We start from the raw sequence: 17,478 nt of genomic DNA, 5'->3' as shown, positions 1-17,478 counted from the left end.
GGGTTTCAGAATATGTATTTAAAATATCATTTGCCTATCAAACTACATTTTTATAGGCTTTTTAAAGTGCCCTTCTATACACTGATTTTTGTGAAAAAATCACTAAAATCAGTTTTTCTCTCTTATGAAATGGTCAATATATTAGCTTTTCTGTCAATTTATATCTTTTTATAAAGTCTTTATTATACATAAAAATCATAAATATTTTATTATTGGAAACATGAAAAAATAATAAATTTCCCTCAAAATTTAAGAAAATTAGAGGAAATGCGGGCTAAGCAATATCAGTTTTAGTATAAATAGTTATTCCAATTAAGTAGTATAAGCTGATAGACATTCTAATATTCTATCATTTCATTGAAGAATAGAATCTTCATATCTTAAACAAATGACTACAGAACTACAAAGAGCTACACTTGTTTTTATCATCCTTTACGTTGAAGAAAAAGGTAGTGACCTTGACCTGACCTTTATGCGAAAACAAAAGGGTCAAATTTGATAAAACTGATAGAATCAGTTTTTAATATGATCCGTTTGACTCTGTCAAAATTTTATGAATTTCTTATTATAAGAAGTATGTTTGATAACGAGAAGACTCCTTCCTTAACGAACACATTTTATGATCGAAATTGCGGGAAAAATCCATGTAAAATTACCCACGTTTACAAAATATTTAACATTTTCAGGTTTGTTTTTTTTCCTTTGGCACGCAGAAGTGAGTTGCATTCAATCATATACCTGAACTATAAAACGAAATTTAACAGGGAGCGACCCTGCTAGAATACACGATTTGGACGTTCCTACATAAATCTGTCCGTCTGCCCCGGAGCCTCGTTGTGGAATGATTGTTCTTACATTTCCAGCTATTTCTGGAATCTGAAAAGGCATTTTCGGCATTAAAAAAAAAAACATATTCACTTCACTTATATACTACAAACATTAGCTATTGCAGCGTTTTAATTTTTTTCATTCGCTCTTTTTATAGGTACCTCTCTTTTTGATATTTTGCGATAGTTGTTGATGCTGTCCCAGGACTTGATGTAGGACCCTCCACCAGAGAGTAGAGTGTTATCTACCATCATACACAGGGTACTGACTGGTTTCTGTGTAAAAATGGAACCGGAATGTACTGCAACTTTAGTAACTACAAGTGTTTTACATAATTTATTGTGCTAAACAGTCTTTCGTCTTACCATATGCGCTGCTTTCATTCCTCCAATCATATCCTTATTGATTTTGAAAACGTAATCTTGATCCTTCGTCCAAACCAAAATGGAGCCATTGGAATCCCCTGTAATGACGTCACCAGTGGACGAAAAGGCATGCGAGGTAACCATAGCAGGTTGTGTATCCTCCTTTTTTGGAATTGAATGTATTGCGTTATTATGATTTGATTGCAATAAAACACTCTTGTAATCAAGGTACTGAAAGTAATATTGGGTAGATGTGATGGGATATGACTATAATGGTCAGGATATGAGTACACTGAGAATGTATACCGATAGTTCTATGAAAACGTTGGATTGAACTTCGATGCAAGTCTGGACAGTGCTAGAATAATACCAGTATCAGATACTAAGGTAACAAACTTCAATTGAGAAATGAACTTAATAAATTCCGCGAAACCCGAAAAGAAATTTTATATTAATTTAATTTTTTTTTTGAAAATATACTTCAGTTCGCCCTATGATCTTATGTCATTTTACCATCTAATGTCCCTTGAAAATTAAAATTATTTAAAGAATCAATATTTCTATTTAAAATACAGAAAATATCACAAATGCAAAGAAGTATTGATAACGTTTGTTTTAAAATAAAATTTAAATGTACACATCAAAAGGCGTAATTTTTAGAATACAATCAGTGGACGCGTGTAATATCACCAACTGTGACGAGATTCTCACTTCGAACACGCCGCTCAGCTTGTCTCTGTACAGCTTGCCGTCTTGTACCCCCACTGGGTCCCAGAAGAGGCGCCAGAAAAACAAGTGATCCGCCCCGTACGTGATCAGCAACGTGTCATCGTATTTGTAGAAACAACAGCAGTTAACGGCCTTTGTTGTGGTCTACAGAAACATACACGTAAAACAAGTCAACATACAAAATAAAATCAAGAAAACCAATCGAACATTTAAAAACAAAAATTGATGTGAGCAGAACAGTCAGGCTTACGACAACATGACACTGTGCAAAAATCAAACAACATGTAGATTTGAAATTTATTCCTTTTTATTGTCCGATTTCGGGAGTTGATATTTGATAACCATAGAAACATTAAGGTGTTTTATTTCTTATTAAAAGAAAAATAATACATATTGTTTGAAAAAGTTACTGCGTCTCATTTCTGTAACAGATGTGCGTTTATCTGATATAATTAACAGAGGTGGGGAATGCTCGTGCTTAAAATTTCAATTACCTTCTATTGAGAAGCATTTGAATAAAAAACATTACAATTCACTGATGTGTAAATGATTCATTAATTATGCATAAAAAATTTCCATAAAAGAATGCACACAATTTTCTGAACACGTCAGATATGACTCCAAAACAATGGAACAATGATCTTCAAGGTTTATGACTTGGCAAGTTTACAATTCATTACATGTCTATATATATTTGTATATAACAGTTTTTTATTTGAGACTTCCTGGCTTTGAAGTTATATGTTAATCTGTGTATATGGGTGTTTTTCATGTGTTGGATGTGTGATCGATAAGTCATTTAAATTTTTTTTACCCCATACTTTATAATTAGTTATACACTGCGCATCATCAGCATTACTTCAGGCAGTTTCAAATTGCAGAAAAAAGAACTTTTAACACACCGACATATTTAAATGTACCGCTGTTATATTGACCTTCAACACTGGTCCCTGTAATATTTTTTAAACTTTATTGTAAATAAGCTTTTCATGGTATTTTCATCAATAAATTTATTTTCATAAATTAATTATATTTTCTACATGATAATTTTATTTGTTTTTTGTTTATTTTATTAGATTCAAGTCATACGTAGTTTTATCATTTCATGACGTTACTTAACAAAAATGACGTCTGTTCTACATTTTTCATCAAAACAATGCCATATTGTAAACTCCGTTCATAAAAAAAGTATGATAGATATCGAAAAAAGAAAAACAGTTATGAAAAGCTAAGATTCTACCCTATATTTTACCAAAATATGGAAATTTTTAATGATAGGGCAATTTTTGATGCTTCGTGGCTCTAGCTCTTTGCTAAAAAAAACAACCCTAACGCGTCGTACCAACAGATCTATAGTGTATACTGACCGTTGTTTTGGCGATCATCCTTTCCTTCTCCCAGTCCCACACACTGAGCACGTGCTTGTCACTGGTGTCCGTCACACACATAAACCCACCTCGGCTCTGTAACACAATGGCAAACATTCCACTTCAATCAAAACATTTCATTTTTGGTAGAAATTTAATTCATTTCTTTTTCCTGTTTTTGATAATGTTTTAAAACAAAACGTTTATTCAAAAGTCATTTAAAAAAGCCAAATCGTCCGAAAAGATCTCGTGCGAGATCCTGTTTTTGGTTTGATAATCTACCAGTATCGAAATGCTTCATGATTAGTGTTTGGCTATCTTCCATCTTTCATACATAATTAAAGTCTTCGATAATTTGAGACATAAGTGTACACTTTTTTTGACAAATATATTATTTTCTTAATTTTAATTGGAAAAATAAAACGATTTTCGAAATTCTTAAAGGTAATTTGTTTTTCTCTAATAAATTTATATATTCATTAATTCTCTAGTTACAGAGGGCAATCTATATATATATATATATATATATATATATATATCTGTGTGTTAAATTTACCCCCACCCTTTTTTTCCCCTTCTTCATCAGACATACCTTACTGATTTAAAAATCACAAGAATTACTAGTGATTATAGTACTTTATTTATTACTTATACTAGTAAATTAAATTTGACCACAACAAGGTCAAAATATCGGTAATTGATATTTATATTACTTTCTAAACACTAGTGTGTAAGAAGTAGCCACCATGTGCTACCGTGTTATTGTAATATTTTCGAATCGGTTACCTGATCAGAGAATCCGATGGAGGCGACCCCCTGGGAGAAGAAACCGATTCCTATCACGTGAAAAGTAGTCAGCTTCTCTCCGTCCCAAATGCGAACATGAGCCTATGAAAAAAAAATGCCACGCAGGCAAAAAAATTTAGGTCTTTTTTTACCTGTATATATATATATTTTATTACAAAGCTGAACAAGTTTATTTTGATTTTTAAGAGAGAGAGAGAGAGAGAGAGAGAGAGAGAGAGATGGGTTGATGGTTTTATTATATCACAATATGCTGATATGATATGATATGATATGATATGATATGATATGATATGATATGATATACATGTATTGAAATTCTTAGGAAACACAGCAATCAGCAAAGAATACTAATGTCAAGCAATCACAATTAAGCTGTTACATGTATTTAGAAAATCTTTCAAGTGTTACCAATTACCTGAATCTTGTCTATTTGAACCAAACTCATTAAACTCCATCGATTTCACATTTAACTATTGATTCCAGAATTATATATAATGTGCGCATAATTATGAATATAAAATATTCCTTGCTTATGCAATAAAAGTAAATTTCGACTCAAGATGAAAGCTTCGACCCCGTTGATTAATTGCACTATGGGGAATTTGTGAGGGATCAACATTTTCTATGTCCAGTGGTGTGTTATATACTGGCAATTTGGTAAATGAATCGTCCCACGCTGTGTAAGTTATCCTTGTGAAAAATTCAACGGGGGTCATGATCAGAACACCGGTGCTTATCCTTCGGACCCGTGATTTTAATAAAATTAGCCAACCTATATGCAATATTAGTGCAACGCCAGACCGTAAAGTAAAAAAATTATGAGTGAGGCGTCAGTGACATTTTCAATCAAAGCCATTTTAATAAATTTTTCATTCATCAGCCGACAAACACTTTTAGATATCACACTAATTGGCAGAAACCCTGAACCAGAAATAAATGTACTAATTTTATTTCATATATATCAATTTTTCTTTAACAACACATGCTTTCCAGTTCAATTCTTGATAGTGACGTCATTATCAGAACCCGTTACGAAGAATAAATGTATATACTTACAGGGTTTTCTTTGCCCGAGACCTGTCCAGAGGCCACCCAGTTTTCCGTTGGGTGAAGCGTGAGACTACAAAGAACGGAAAATAGAAATAAATTTTGAGTAAAAGTCCTAGCCATTAAAATTAAGAATTCACATTTTCCTGTAGCTTCATATTTTATTCTTACCAAGAAATGTCCTCCGTGTGTCCCAGGTAATGCCGCTGTGTGTCGCGACCTTCACCTCTCTCCTCGATTCTTCTGAAGAACACCGCCACGGCCGCCACATAGTACAGGAGTTCGCCCGTCTTGAAAACTACAAGGTTTTTACAACCTTCGCGTGCATGGAAACCGTAACTGATGGAAAGGTCAAGGTCAAAAGTCAAACTGTATTGGTCATGAAACGCAACTTGGGTTGTAGAACATTTTGAGAATTTTTTTTTGAAATGAATCAAATTCCCTATATATTTTTTTTATGAGGAAAAATTTCGAAGCCACATTTAACTGCATATTAGTAATTATTTCTATGGAAATTTCAATAAAAAGGATACATCCATTCTAGTTTCAGTTTCTTGTCTGGACGCTGACCGTCATCGTCTGGGTATGTGATTGATGGCGGGAAATATTCTATAACAGAAAGAAAAAAAATAATGGAACTATTATACTATTTCTTCTAATACCTTATTCATAAACCTCGTCATAAGTATTGATTATAGAAGCAATTTATCTGTTTTCACCGTTTAAAAGTTTCCGTCTTGCATTAATTACTTACCTCTGACTTTACCACGAATATTGAACTTGACGCTGTCGTCTTCAGGGTAGTGCCTGGAGGACAGGGGCTCGTGGTACCCGTTGACGGGGACCCCGTTCAGAAGGTGTTCCTGTGGGGACGGGGAGCGTTGCATCTCGTACTCGTTGATCTCATCAAGATCTGTAGATAATAAAAAGTTTGGGGAAATCTCAAACTCTTCAAACTCTTATCAAAATCATTTTAAAAAAACCCGCAGAACATTAGACTAGTTTAGACTGATTGAGTAACTATGAATACAATTTCACTAACGAAAATGCAAAAGGTTTCTTTACATTCTTTAAACTCTTGAAAGTATGAATATATATATGTGATTCTTGCATTGTTTATTTTTTGGTGTGAATTCATACCTCCGTCGTTTGTTTTATGGAATTTTTTCATCCTGCTCGCCACACTCATCGAATCACTTCCGGAATTGCTACTGGGAGCTGGGCGCTTGACATTTTCCGGCTTAAGAGGTACAAGTTCCGGTCCACAAGCAATGAAATTGTCCTGATTTTTAAATTCGTTGAACAACTGGCTAAAACTTTCAACCTACATTTGGTTAAAAAGAATATTTTAGTCCGCAGCAAGAACATTCAAACTGAATTTCTTTTAATACCCAAAAAGCAAAATAGAAATTAAATTTTTTCATACTATTGTTATGTTGTAAATTTTGTATTTACTGCCACCCGGTATATAAATAATTTACAACATGACACTATAAATAAAACTTGTCATTTAAAAAAAAAAAAATTGGTATACTAGTACTAACTTTTCTATGCGGTTGTTTCTCAGTGAATAAAGCATGTATGTCGATATTGGTCATGTCTCCCATTGTAAGCAACAGATCCTCAAAATTATGCCTCGTGCTTGGATTGATGTAGAACTTTTCCCTGCGATCCCTATATTCATTGTTTATGACTGTTATCACTCTGGGTTTGTTTTTGGGGTTGTTTTTCGGCGACTCTGTCCTTTTGAACAGTTCTAGCTCTTCTTTTCGAACACGTCCCGCCGAAGGTTTTTTATTGTTCCAGAAATTCTCCCTAGATTGGCCGTAAGGAACATCGAGTGCCGGTTTCTTCACAGAAGACACCAAATAAGAACGTCCTTGTTGAAACGCCGTCACACTTTTGATTTCTTTCCCGTCGGGTAGCGAGAATACGTACCGAACGCCCGAAGAAGTTTCGATTCGGTCGTTCAGATACACCAGGAGTGCCTCGAAATTGAGGAACTGTTTGGGATTTATGCACACGTTTACTCCTTTGAAATCTTTATCGCCGTTTCTGAAGAAAGACACTCTCTTCCCTCTTCTATCTGTCGTCCTATGAACCACGGCTTTGTCGTTGATTTCGGAATTCATGTTCGACTGTTCATACCTCCCCATCACAAATGGTGGATATTCCCTGTATGTATCCGTATGGGGGCGCTGAGCCGGATACACCTCGTATTCATCGTCACTATAGACGGGAATTTCACTCTGCAATGGAAAGCAAAGTTAACATGTTAACAATTAAAGTCGCTACATTTGGTTAAACCCTTTTTTGGTCGTTTTACATGCATAATGTAAAGCGATCAAGCTGTAAGCTGGTGGATAAAGGCTTCTGTCAGGCATTGGGAATTACTTATATTCTTTTAATCTTACCTAAATGTTTCTTGAAATGTAATTTACTATCACTCACGCAATAGTTGACAGATGAAGGATGGTTTTTATTTTTAATGGTTGATTTGGTAAATGCACAAAAAACTTAACTTTAATGTAATTAAGTCAAATGTGGGTTACAGGAAAATTAATTAAAATTGCAGACACAATCGTTCGAAAAAGGGAAAATTATATTGATAATTACGGGGTTAAATACGATGAAAGCGCCAAGTTAATTACTACGATTCTACACAACAAGGATTACAAATCATTAAGAATTCATATTTTTATAAACCGTGACAAAAAAGAACTGCCTTTTTTATTTTCATTTATGTCTCTTTATAGGCAAAAATGAGAAGTAATTAAATATATTGATTTTCTGAAAAAAAGGGTCCCACTCTTTGAAAATGAAGACATCGTTTCACTCATTAATGTTAATATGACACCATGCGCAATTTGTCACATTACTGTATGCAAAAAAGTGATATCCATAACAACGATCATCGATATCATGCCAGATATCCACCAAAATCTATAATGTTTTAGGTATTCGGTCGTGACACTGTTGGGATAGAAGATAGATAATATAGGATCATTTTTATACAGGTGAAACCATTATCAAAATGTTTGTGGGTTTTTTTGAAGGGGGGGGGGGGGTGTTTTAATATTTATAATAACAGTGTTGAAATCGTTCACAAAACATTTGTATACAAGTCTATGATACATCTTTTTATATAAAAAGAAACAATATTAATAGTATGAAAAAATGTATCCAAACCCTAAAACAGAAAATAGTATCCAGGTTCATTTTGTTCTTTGAGTACAGCAGACATGTAAAACCTTACACATGTATCTACTGTTTAAGTAATAAATACATGTCGTTGGTCCAAACTTTTATTTAAATCTTACTAGATTAACTTCACTCACAAACTCTGTAAAATTATTTTACTCTCTGTTACATTATATATTAAATTCCATAGAAATCATCAAATTAAACTTATGTGTGTTAGGATGTATACGACAAATAATATCAAAAGTTATCTCGTAGACTTCTTAACGGTCAAATTCAGCGTCATGGAGCTCAAGATTTTTATTAACGTACCTTACTTCTACGCGAGTCTCAACTAAACAAACAATAATATGTTGTGATCTTGCGGCTGTTATTAATAATTGATGTTATGCATAATTATAACTTATTATAGGAATTCTTCAAAGTACTAATATTTTTGTAGAATGACAAGTAGATTTGCTCGTACCAGACAAGGTACATATAAACATACATAAAACTACATCGTGAAACATTGCAATCTATGTATATATTCATTTGAAAATCTTATTCCCTATTAGCTCCATTTTTTATACTTTAGGGCATCACAAATTCATAAGAATATCAAAATTCATTTAAAAACACGTATGTGTCTTATTTTTAAAACTCCGGTGATAGAGCAATTTTTCTCCCAAATGAGATAACTGCCCCTATTAAGAAAACATCAGTTACCAAACATACCCCAGATAATCGTGTCACCGCGAAATTTCCACATTCATGGTAATGGCGATAATAGTGAAAAGGTCCCTTAATTGGCCTACTCACTTTTTCCTCTTTTTCGTGTATATTATCATCCTGCCATTCAACAAGAGAAGCAGTGAGAAGCCTCCGTTCACCCTTCTTCAATCTTACAGTAGTCCTCCCCTTAAACATGTTTAACCATTGCACACTAATGATGCGAAATAAACTGAAGCAGGTTAGATCGTGCCAGCCTTGCTGCATGAAGCAACATCATTTTAAAGGCCGCGAAATACGAGCGCAATGGAACTGCGCTCTTTGTCATCAACACTTCCTTAGCAACCATATTAGAACAATAAATATATCACGAAATATTAATATTGTAATGCTTAAATTTGCTAGTTCAACAATGCTTTCGATTTTACAAAGGATCGTGTAATAAAATTTGTATTCGCCAAATGGTGTGAAGCATTACGTCAACCGTTCAACATCAAATACTTAAAGTTTTGGGGAAAATAAAATTATTAATTTTTAATAATATAGTATATTCGAAGTCGTATTCAATACCATACTTCTTCTTAAGCCAATCACTAAATAAATGTACCTTTGTTGTGGTTCCAACACGGGAAGTCTTGGTACTTTTATCACTTCCCTTCATTGTTTTGGCGAGAGGTTTCTTCACGCGTTTAGTTGCCATGTTTGTGCAGCTAGAGCTGAGATTAATATTACTTTTATATCCTTATACTCAAGTAGGAATGCCACATCACAATAATATCAAGATTAATAATGCAAGGGCTTTAGATTTGACTCGGCTTATTGACCGCACTTCACCAAGAAAGAGTCTGGATGCAACTTTGGGAAAATCGGCCTCGTTGCTATATCTTTACTTTGTTAATAATACATCAACTTGCATGACTTAGTCTTTTATTTAAGTTTTTGTTCGTCAAAGTTCAGCAGCGTATTAAAGCGAGAAATATAGATTATACGCGTGAACCAGTGTTTGTGTGTTCTTTGAGTTTGGGAAGGCTGAATGGTCATGACGAGTGTTTTAGACTATATTTATCTCCTTGAAAAGAAGATGTAGTAAAAACTGGTCAAATCTTAAACCCAAAACATCTGAGTTGTCGTTCTTTGAATTTAAGAAGGCTGGATAGTCCCAACCAGTGTTTTAGACTATATTTATCTCCTCGAAAAGAAGATACTAGTATTATAGAAAAACGGTCAAATCTTAGACCCAAAACATCTGAGTTGTCTTTTCTTATTGATAGTTTATGGGCAAAAATATCAAATTTATAAGTTAAAGGCAGATGTTGACCATCCGGCCTCCGTAATTAATGGGGCTAGATGTTCGTATCGTAGTCACTTTTAGACTATATTGATCTCCTTGAAAAAAAAAGAAATCTTTAAAAATGTAAGATACAATTTGAATTTTAAACCTAAAATTAACGAAGACAGAATTTCTCCTGACCAAACATTAGTATATATGTACATGTAGCTTGAAAATCATATAAAGAAATTTAAGGTAGATCTGATGCGGAATTTCCCATTACATCCTCAGGCACATCATAAATAAATATAAGGCACACAACGCCTAGTTGTCAAAAACATTTCATTAATTCTATTTTTGTTCAAAAATTTACAAAGTAAAATCATTCAACAATATCGGGTTTCTTTCATATAATTGTCTATATTTGATTAAGATGAATCAGAAAATTACATTAAAAAATTTAACTGTCTTAAGACCTTCTCTGAAACTAATGAATTTGTCGTAATTTTCCTTTAGGTTTTATTTCTTTTTCACAAGATCAATTGGTAGAAAACTGTTTTAAAAATATTGATTTTCAGCAAAACCATCCTGGATACTGCAGCTTACAGATCTATACCATTCATGCATGCCTAATTAAGACAATTTCGTAATCAATATTCTGGATTATCTCATATAACAGAGGCTGTAAAATCTCTTTAATTTTACGGGTGATAAATTCAGAAACAGGATATGATGTGATAGAGATGTAGGTTAAAACTCATCTAAGCAAGACACTTCTTGTTGAAGCTAAGCCTATGGAATTTTATTGTATGTTTGGAAAGTACACAATACATATAAGTTATTGCTAATTTATTGTTCCCCCTAGTAAAAACACCAGTAAACAATAGCCATGACAACCACATCTTCTTGGAAGATGCTAATAGAAATACAGTGTAGTAGGCGGTAGAATACAAGGTTGTATTGGTTAATATATATTGTGGTAAATGAACTATCTATCTATTACAGAGTACGATGTAAGTTTAATATCTGAATTGATTAATTGTAAAACAATTAAACAAGAATTTTTATAAAACACCTCCCCGTGTTTTTATACTTCTCAAAGAAAAATAACTGTAAAAGGAGCGACGTGAATTATGTTGCAAGAAATCCAAAATGTGAGAATTTTTGTACCCCGCAAACATTATGAAGATGTTACTCTAAACATGAATATCATTATTTTCATTCATTAAAAAAAATCGTGTTTCTAAATGCCAAAAGCATATTGAAAACTCACGTCGCCTAGCGTCATTTCGCTTTCGTTGTGTGAATGGGTTGAAGCCGAATGTAACACGGATCCATTTGTTGTAAAATTGTCTTCTAAAGAATCACGTTTAAGAAACGTATGTTGCTCTCCATTCTCGGGTATCACTTCCTCTGCAATAGAAATGTCGGATATGTCACTTGGCCTGATGCTACCTCCTCGTTTTATTTTTCGGGTTTTGCTGCTGACATCCTCGTTATCCATCGTGAATCTCCTGAAATCTATGTTTCTAGAGGAGTTCGAATGAATCAAGGCCCTAGAGGAACGCCTAGTTGGTATGTTGTTTTGTTCCCTTTGGGTGTCAAGGTTTTCTTCTTCATTCATCAAAGATTTGTCTGCTAGACTGTATCTTCGACTATTACTTGGTATAGACGTCCAGTCTTTTGAGGAAGGTTTCCTTGACATTCGACGACTATTTCGTCGACTTTCGAACTTTGCCTGCGGCATGGGTGTGTCCATCGTGGATGAAAGAAGGAACTTTAAAACTTACTTGTTTAAATACATGTGTATCGTTTTTTCATCACTATCAACCTGATTAGACACAGGTGAATAAAATAGTTGTTGTCCTTAGAAAACGCACACGAATGGCGAAATTGCATTGCATTTGTTGAGCTTTGCGTCTTAACCTATGTCTATCCTTTGCATGTTTCTTTTCTCCACCAATGCTTCTTTTCCAATGTTTTATTAGATATCGTACAATTAAGACGGGAATTGTTTTAATAATGAATGAGTTAAGTTACCCAACGTCAGTGTTTTCATTGGCTTTTGGAGTCTTTGGGGATCAAAGATATTACACAGGTGAGCTAGCCGCGGTTTCTGTGATTGATATATAGGTACATGTATGAATCACCTTGGCGTTTGAACCGGCAAATCTTTTGGGGCGGTGGTACTAAATGTACATAAACAGCGCACGGCTGGTCATCATTGACCAAAAAGTTTTATTCGTAGATATTACATCAAAGCAGATATGGGATCTGGTTTTAAAACTACAAAATTTAACATTACGAGGACGAAATTTTAATCGAGATACATTTTAAGTTAAATTCGAGAAAATTATCTTCCATTTTTTCCTAAATTGACTATATTTTTTTTCTCCAAAATTTATATCTGTTTTGAGTGTAACTACTTTAAGAAATACCTTGCTCCTTCGCACTATATCCTTTTCCCCGCTAGGGACGTCAGTTTTTGCCGAAGGACTCCGATGTAGAAAAGCTGAAACTTTTCCCGACTTGATGTACACCTTTGTTTGTTCTTTGGATTCCGACACGTAAACATCTCCCTTGTCCGGTTGAAACACAATCTCCAACATCGGAGTTGTCGAATATTTTGAATTGGTCTCACTTTTAAGTGAGAGTTTGCGACTAGATTTGCGACTAGATATTTCAGGCACAGATTTTGTTTCTATTGTATTTTGAGTCCAGCGACGCTGAGTTTTATAAATTGTTTGTTCGGGCGTCGAATTTTCTCCAATGTTTTCAGCATCTTCAAAATTCTTGTCCAAAAGCACAAATGAATCAAAGTTCCTCTGATACTCTCTTTTAACAGGAACGTTAACTTCTGTGTACAAATGCACTGATTCGTTTGTATCGGATCGCCTATGAATATGTGGTTTGTATTTCAATTTGGAATCAAGAAGTCTTGCATTTTGTCTGTAATCATCTTTGCCTAAATGACGTTGAATGCCGGTATGCCGATTTCTGGTAAACTGTAAAACCTCCGGTGCTTCTTTTGTGAAAGTTGGACTTCGAATCACACGGGGTCTTTGATTCTCTATACCAGCAGATTGACTAGTGGTAGCATTCCTCGAAGGCATTGGTTTTACAACGGCTGATAACTTTTCTCCAACTTTCCCTGATTTCATAGAAATCACATTTGAAGATTCATGGAAACGAGCAAAAGAGTTATCTTTATCAAAGTGAGCCAAGGAGCTTGAATATTTAGGCAAACCCGAACTAGAAAAGGACACTTGCCGCTTTGCTTTTTTCTCTTCTTTGACAAGAGTTTGAATGTTGTTTACACTTTCTTTTCTTCTTCCAAAAGTCTGATTAAATACCACGCGTGTGTTACTTTCGTCAAGGTTTGATTTCTTTCGGATTCGTTTTCTCAAATCATCGCCATACTGCTGGCGTTTTTTGAAAGAGTCGTGTGACGACACATGCTCCTCTCTAATTTCTGTAGAATCCTCATTCTTTTGCAACCTTTTTGTTTCCATGGTTGTCTCGGTGCTTTTTTTGCTTATTACTTTTCCCCGGGGCACTTTAAGATGCCTCTTTCTTGGTGCATTTCTAACCTCCATTTTTTCTTTTTGTTTCTTTAAAATTTCAGCCAGTTTAGCTTTAATGGGGTCTTCTTTTTCTTTTTTATCACCATCTTTTTTCAGTTTCACATCCTTTTCCCGATTTTCATCAGGTTTATCTTGAACTCCCTTTATTCGTTTTGGAGATTCTTCCTTAATTTTTTCAATTTTCTCTTTTTTACCGTCTTTCCAACTTTCCACATGCTCTTTTTTCACGTCATTAAAATCTGTCTTTATCCTTGGAGGAACTGTTTCACTTGGTTTTTGCGACGCCTGGCTATTTGTTTTTGTCTTGGGTTCCAAATTCGGTGTTTTGGTCTTGGATTCCAAATTAGGTGTTTTCTTCGGGATTGCTGACTTTTTTGGTGAATTGTTTGCTTCCACGGAGGTTTTAATGAGACGACTTAACACTTTGTCTTTCTTTATTTGTCTCTCGCTTTGTTTCTTAACGAACGTTTTCTGCCAACTCTGTACCGACGATTTCGACTTGGATTCCTTTTTCGCTCTATTGGCCCTGCTGAGCTTCACCCTCTTTAATTCTGATTTGTCGTGGAGAACAGATTTGGATGTTTTTAAATCACTAGTCTCTGTAACATTGTCCTTTTCTATTGATACATTTCCACTTCCACCGGTTAAATTTTCCCCAGATTCTAAATAACTAGAGACGACAATGTTAGGAATTATAACATTGTCTTCTCGATCCTCGTTGTCCTTGCTATTAATCAAGGATTTCTCTTTATCGGTCATTTTCCTTGATTGCAATTGAAGTCCCAAGAGAGTATAAGGAAATAGATTTACCACGACCTCATTTGGAATCCTTAATTTATCCAAAGCAATCACTTGTATTCAGACAATAACGTAAATGGACTATCCAAAAATTGACCCACCACTCTTTTTTACGCCTGGTTGTCATACCTATGTTTGCCCTGTGTTTGGAAAATCTCTTTAGATTTAAGATTTGCCTTTTCCGAGTTTTGACCGACATTCTTACAATTGTCATTTGATTTGTCTTATTTCCGGTTTCGTACTTTCCCGCGATAATGATTTCACAAAACATTTAAATGTCCAATGAACTTACTCTCCTGTTTCACACAAAAGGTTTGTTTACCCTTTCTGCTTTGACGAAAAGTCACATCGTTAAAGCGCACATAAATAGAAAGAACGAGAGTGACGGGATAATGTCTTGCTTATTAAGTGTCAGTTGTTACATCTTTTCTGAAGGGAAAGTCTTTGGGATGTACACTCATAAATTTTTAGCTGTTTTTTTAAGTAACCAGAACTCAAGAAAAACCATGTATTTGCGGACTCAGACTAATCAACTCTTTTATGTCGAAAATTCAAGATTCGTTAATGTAATAAATGCTCTGGTCAATACCACTTCCGCAGCGATAGATTACATAGAGAATCTACCCCCAAAAACTAAGAAAATCCTTTAGAGTACTGAACCGATTGACAGATACAAAATGTCGCAGACGCTCTTACAGACTGAGAGGGCGATCTTGTCTCGCTGCATCACATCTTTATCATTTTATATAACATAAATGAAGTGTTTTGAAAATTACTCCGTCAGTTTTCATACGTTTTATTTAGTTGCTGCTTATTATATCTTATCATGAATAGGGACGTAAAAGTTGTCTTTCTTTTCCAGGGGTAGAAAAATATGCTGTGTCCTCAGCACTTACTATTGAAATTAACATCTACCGTTAATCATAAAGAAATATGAAAACTACTTCATTTAGAAAGACTATTTTCAATTTCCACTGTCAAATTGGTCATGGGACAACAATCAACATTGAAAATATGTTATACAATGCAGGCAAAGTCACTTGCTGGCCTCTGCTGAGTGAAATTTATATTCATTAATCTTTCATTGTTGCTTAAAGAAAAATCTCTGTCCTCCTTGCAAAATACAAGGCTTTGGAATTTAAGTACAAATACAGTTTCATAACTACACATTTTTTATCTTTAAAAGAGTAGGATCGTTGAATTTTCACGATAAAAACTTGTATCTTGCATACGATCTTTTTGATCTAGAATAAATTATCTGGCCTATCTTTAACTGTATTTCGTATCAATTAACGTATGAGTTGCATCATGGTGGCAAATTTCTGCCCCCTACATGCAAGATAAATTATGTCAGCATGCAAAACAATTATGCCAACATCCAAGATAATTATATCTACATGCAAGTTACAAATCTTACGAATATTACCTGATTTTGATAGAATCACTTACTTACACCCGTATCTGACATCATAAATGCAAGATGCAACGTAATTACATGTATGTGACAACATGCGACTTATCTATGCTGACATGGGACTTATTTATGTGAACATATGTTAACTGAATATGTTAACATGCAAGATATTGATGTCATAGACTTATTCTAAATTAAGGAAGTCTTTGACTGTATGTAACGAGGACTTGTGTGTGTTTTCATTGGTTTAAATCGTGAGTTTGCTGTTCCACTTCACAAACGGTTTTATTATATCGAGATTAAAATTAATTATTGTGGGTTTTTTTGTTGTCGTTAAAAATTGGTTCACACTTATTGGTGACTTTAGATCTAAATAATTTCTCACCTCAGACCACCATTTTCATTGTGTCTCTTGAATTTTACTGATATATAAGTGTATAAACCAATGACGTACTTTTGTTCGAAATTAATAACTTTATTTCTAAACATAATTTAAACATCATAAAGACGAAAACTGTTTACATATGTCATTTCGTTTTTCAAATATGATTTTTAATCAAGTCGTTTTATTTATACATAAAAGATAAAATTCAACGGAAGGCAATAAAACCAGGGTAGGAGTGAAATGGCAATTATTTTGAAAACACTTATTGGTATGGCAGGGACCTGCGACATCCTCCGGTGTTTACATAGAGAGCGTCATATATTACATAATATGAGGTATAATTAAACAAATCGTGTTTTAAATCACACTTTAGTTGTTAACAAATAAATGATATTAAACTTTGATTGCAGCTGAAGTGCATGCATTTCACGGTTGCAACCGGGTGTTTTTTGCAATTTAACGGGTGTGAAGTGCGGCTGAAGAAGTACATGTACATAAGTAGAGTTGGCTTGTTTTTTTAATTGAAGAATTAAATTTTTTGGTTTATTTATAGAGGCATAACATTTTTTTGACATGCGCACATTGCAGTTTTTATTATCGGGTTCAACGACACCTAAGATAGATTACAGATCCACTTGGCAAAATCGGGTTCCAGGTACGAATCTGCCGAGTAATTATGAGTGATGTTGATCCCTGACCATTAACTGCTCGGTCACCTTGTAAACTTGCCTCCATGACTGAACTCTACCAGATGACCATTTGTGCTTTGCATGTAAATGTATGAGTCTAAAATTCGGTGGAAAAAGTAATTTCAGTAATTAAGTAAAAAAATAATAATCTAAGTCAAAAGATCTAAAAACTGGGTTTAGTATTTATACATTATATTGTCGTATTTATCTCTTTTTTCCCAAAGAAACGTGTATGTTGGTTTTTTTTTTGGGGGGGGGGGGGGGTTTGTTTGGCTTTTGTGTG

At 34.2% G+C, this 17,478-nt stretch overlaps 1 protein-coding gene across 8 annotated transcripts in view; it reads right to left on the bottom strand.

The window, feature by feature from the left end:
• Positions 1 to 17,478, bottom strand: part of LOC105322328 (echinoderm microtubule-associated protein-like 2) — a 32,096-nt gene that overhangs the window by 3,429 nt on the left and 11,189 nt on the right. For 4 of the 8 annotated variants that reach the window (XM_066079314.1, XM_066079313.1, XM_066079315.1 and 1 more), the window contains exons 3-14: positions 6,688 to 7,392; positions 6,284 to 6,467; positions 5,898 to 6,056; positions 5,677 to 5,752; positions 5,315 to 5,482; positions 5,153 to 5,216; positions 4,076 to 4,177; positions 3,290 to 3,385; positions 1,905 to 2,066; positions 1,194 to 1,355; positions 990 to 1,103; positions 739 to 876 (exon numbers count right to left, since the gene is read on the bottom strand). In XM_066079314.1, the coding sequence (XP_065935386.1) occupies positions 739 to 876; positions 990 to 1,103; positions 1,194 to 1,355; positions 1,905 to 2,066; positions 3,290 to 3,385; positions 4,076 to 4,177; positions 5,153 to 5,216; positions 5,315 to 5,482; positions 5,677 to 5,752; positions 5,898 to 6,056; positions 6,284 to 6,467; positions 6,688 to 7,392 (2,130 nt within the window). Of the gene's footprint in view, positions 1 to 738; positions 877 to 989; positions 1,104 to 1,193; positions 1,356 to 1,904; positions 2,067 to 3,289; positions 3,386 to 4,075; positions 4,178 to 5,152; positions 5,217 to 5,314; positions 5,483 to 5,676; positions 5,753 to 5,897; positions 6,057 to 6,283; positions 6,468 to 6,687; positions 7,393 to 9,061; positions 9,327 to 11,598; positions 12,291 to 12,763; positions 15,096 to 17,478 lie in introns of those variants that run through there. The other 4 variants (XM_011420973.4, XM_066079316.1, XM_066079317.1 and 1 more) reach the window with 4 other exon arrangements.

The sequence above is a fragment of the Magallana gigas genome, chromosome 3 (genome assembly GCF_963853765.1).
Source record: "Magallana gigas chromosome 3, xbMagGiga1.1, whole genome shotgun sequence".
NCBI lineage: Eukaryota > Metazoa > Mollusca > Bivalvia > Ostreida > Ostreidae > Magallana > Magallana gigas.
The sequence above is the reverse complement of the archived record's forward strand: the minus strand, read 5'-3'. Positions and strand labels throughout refer to the sequence as shown.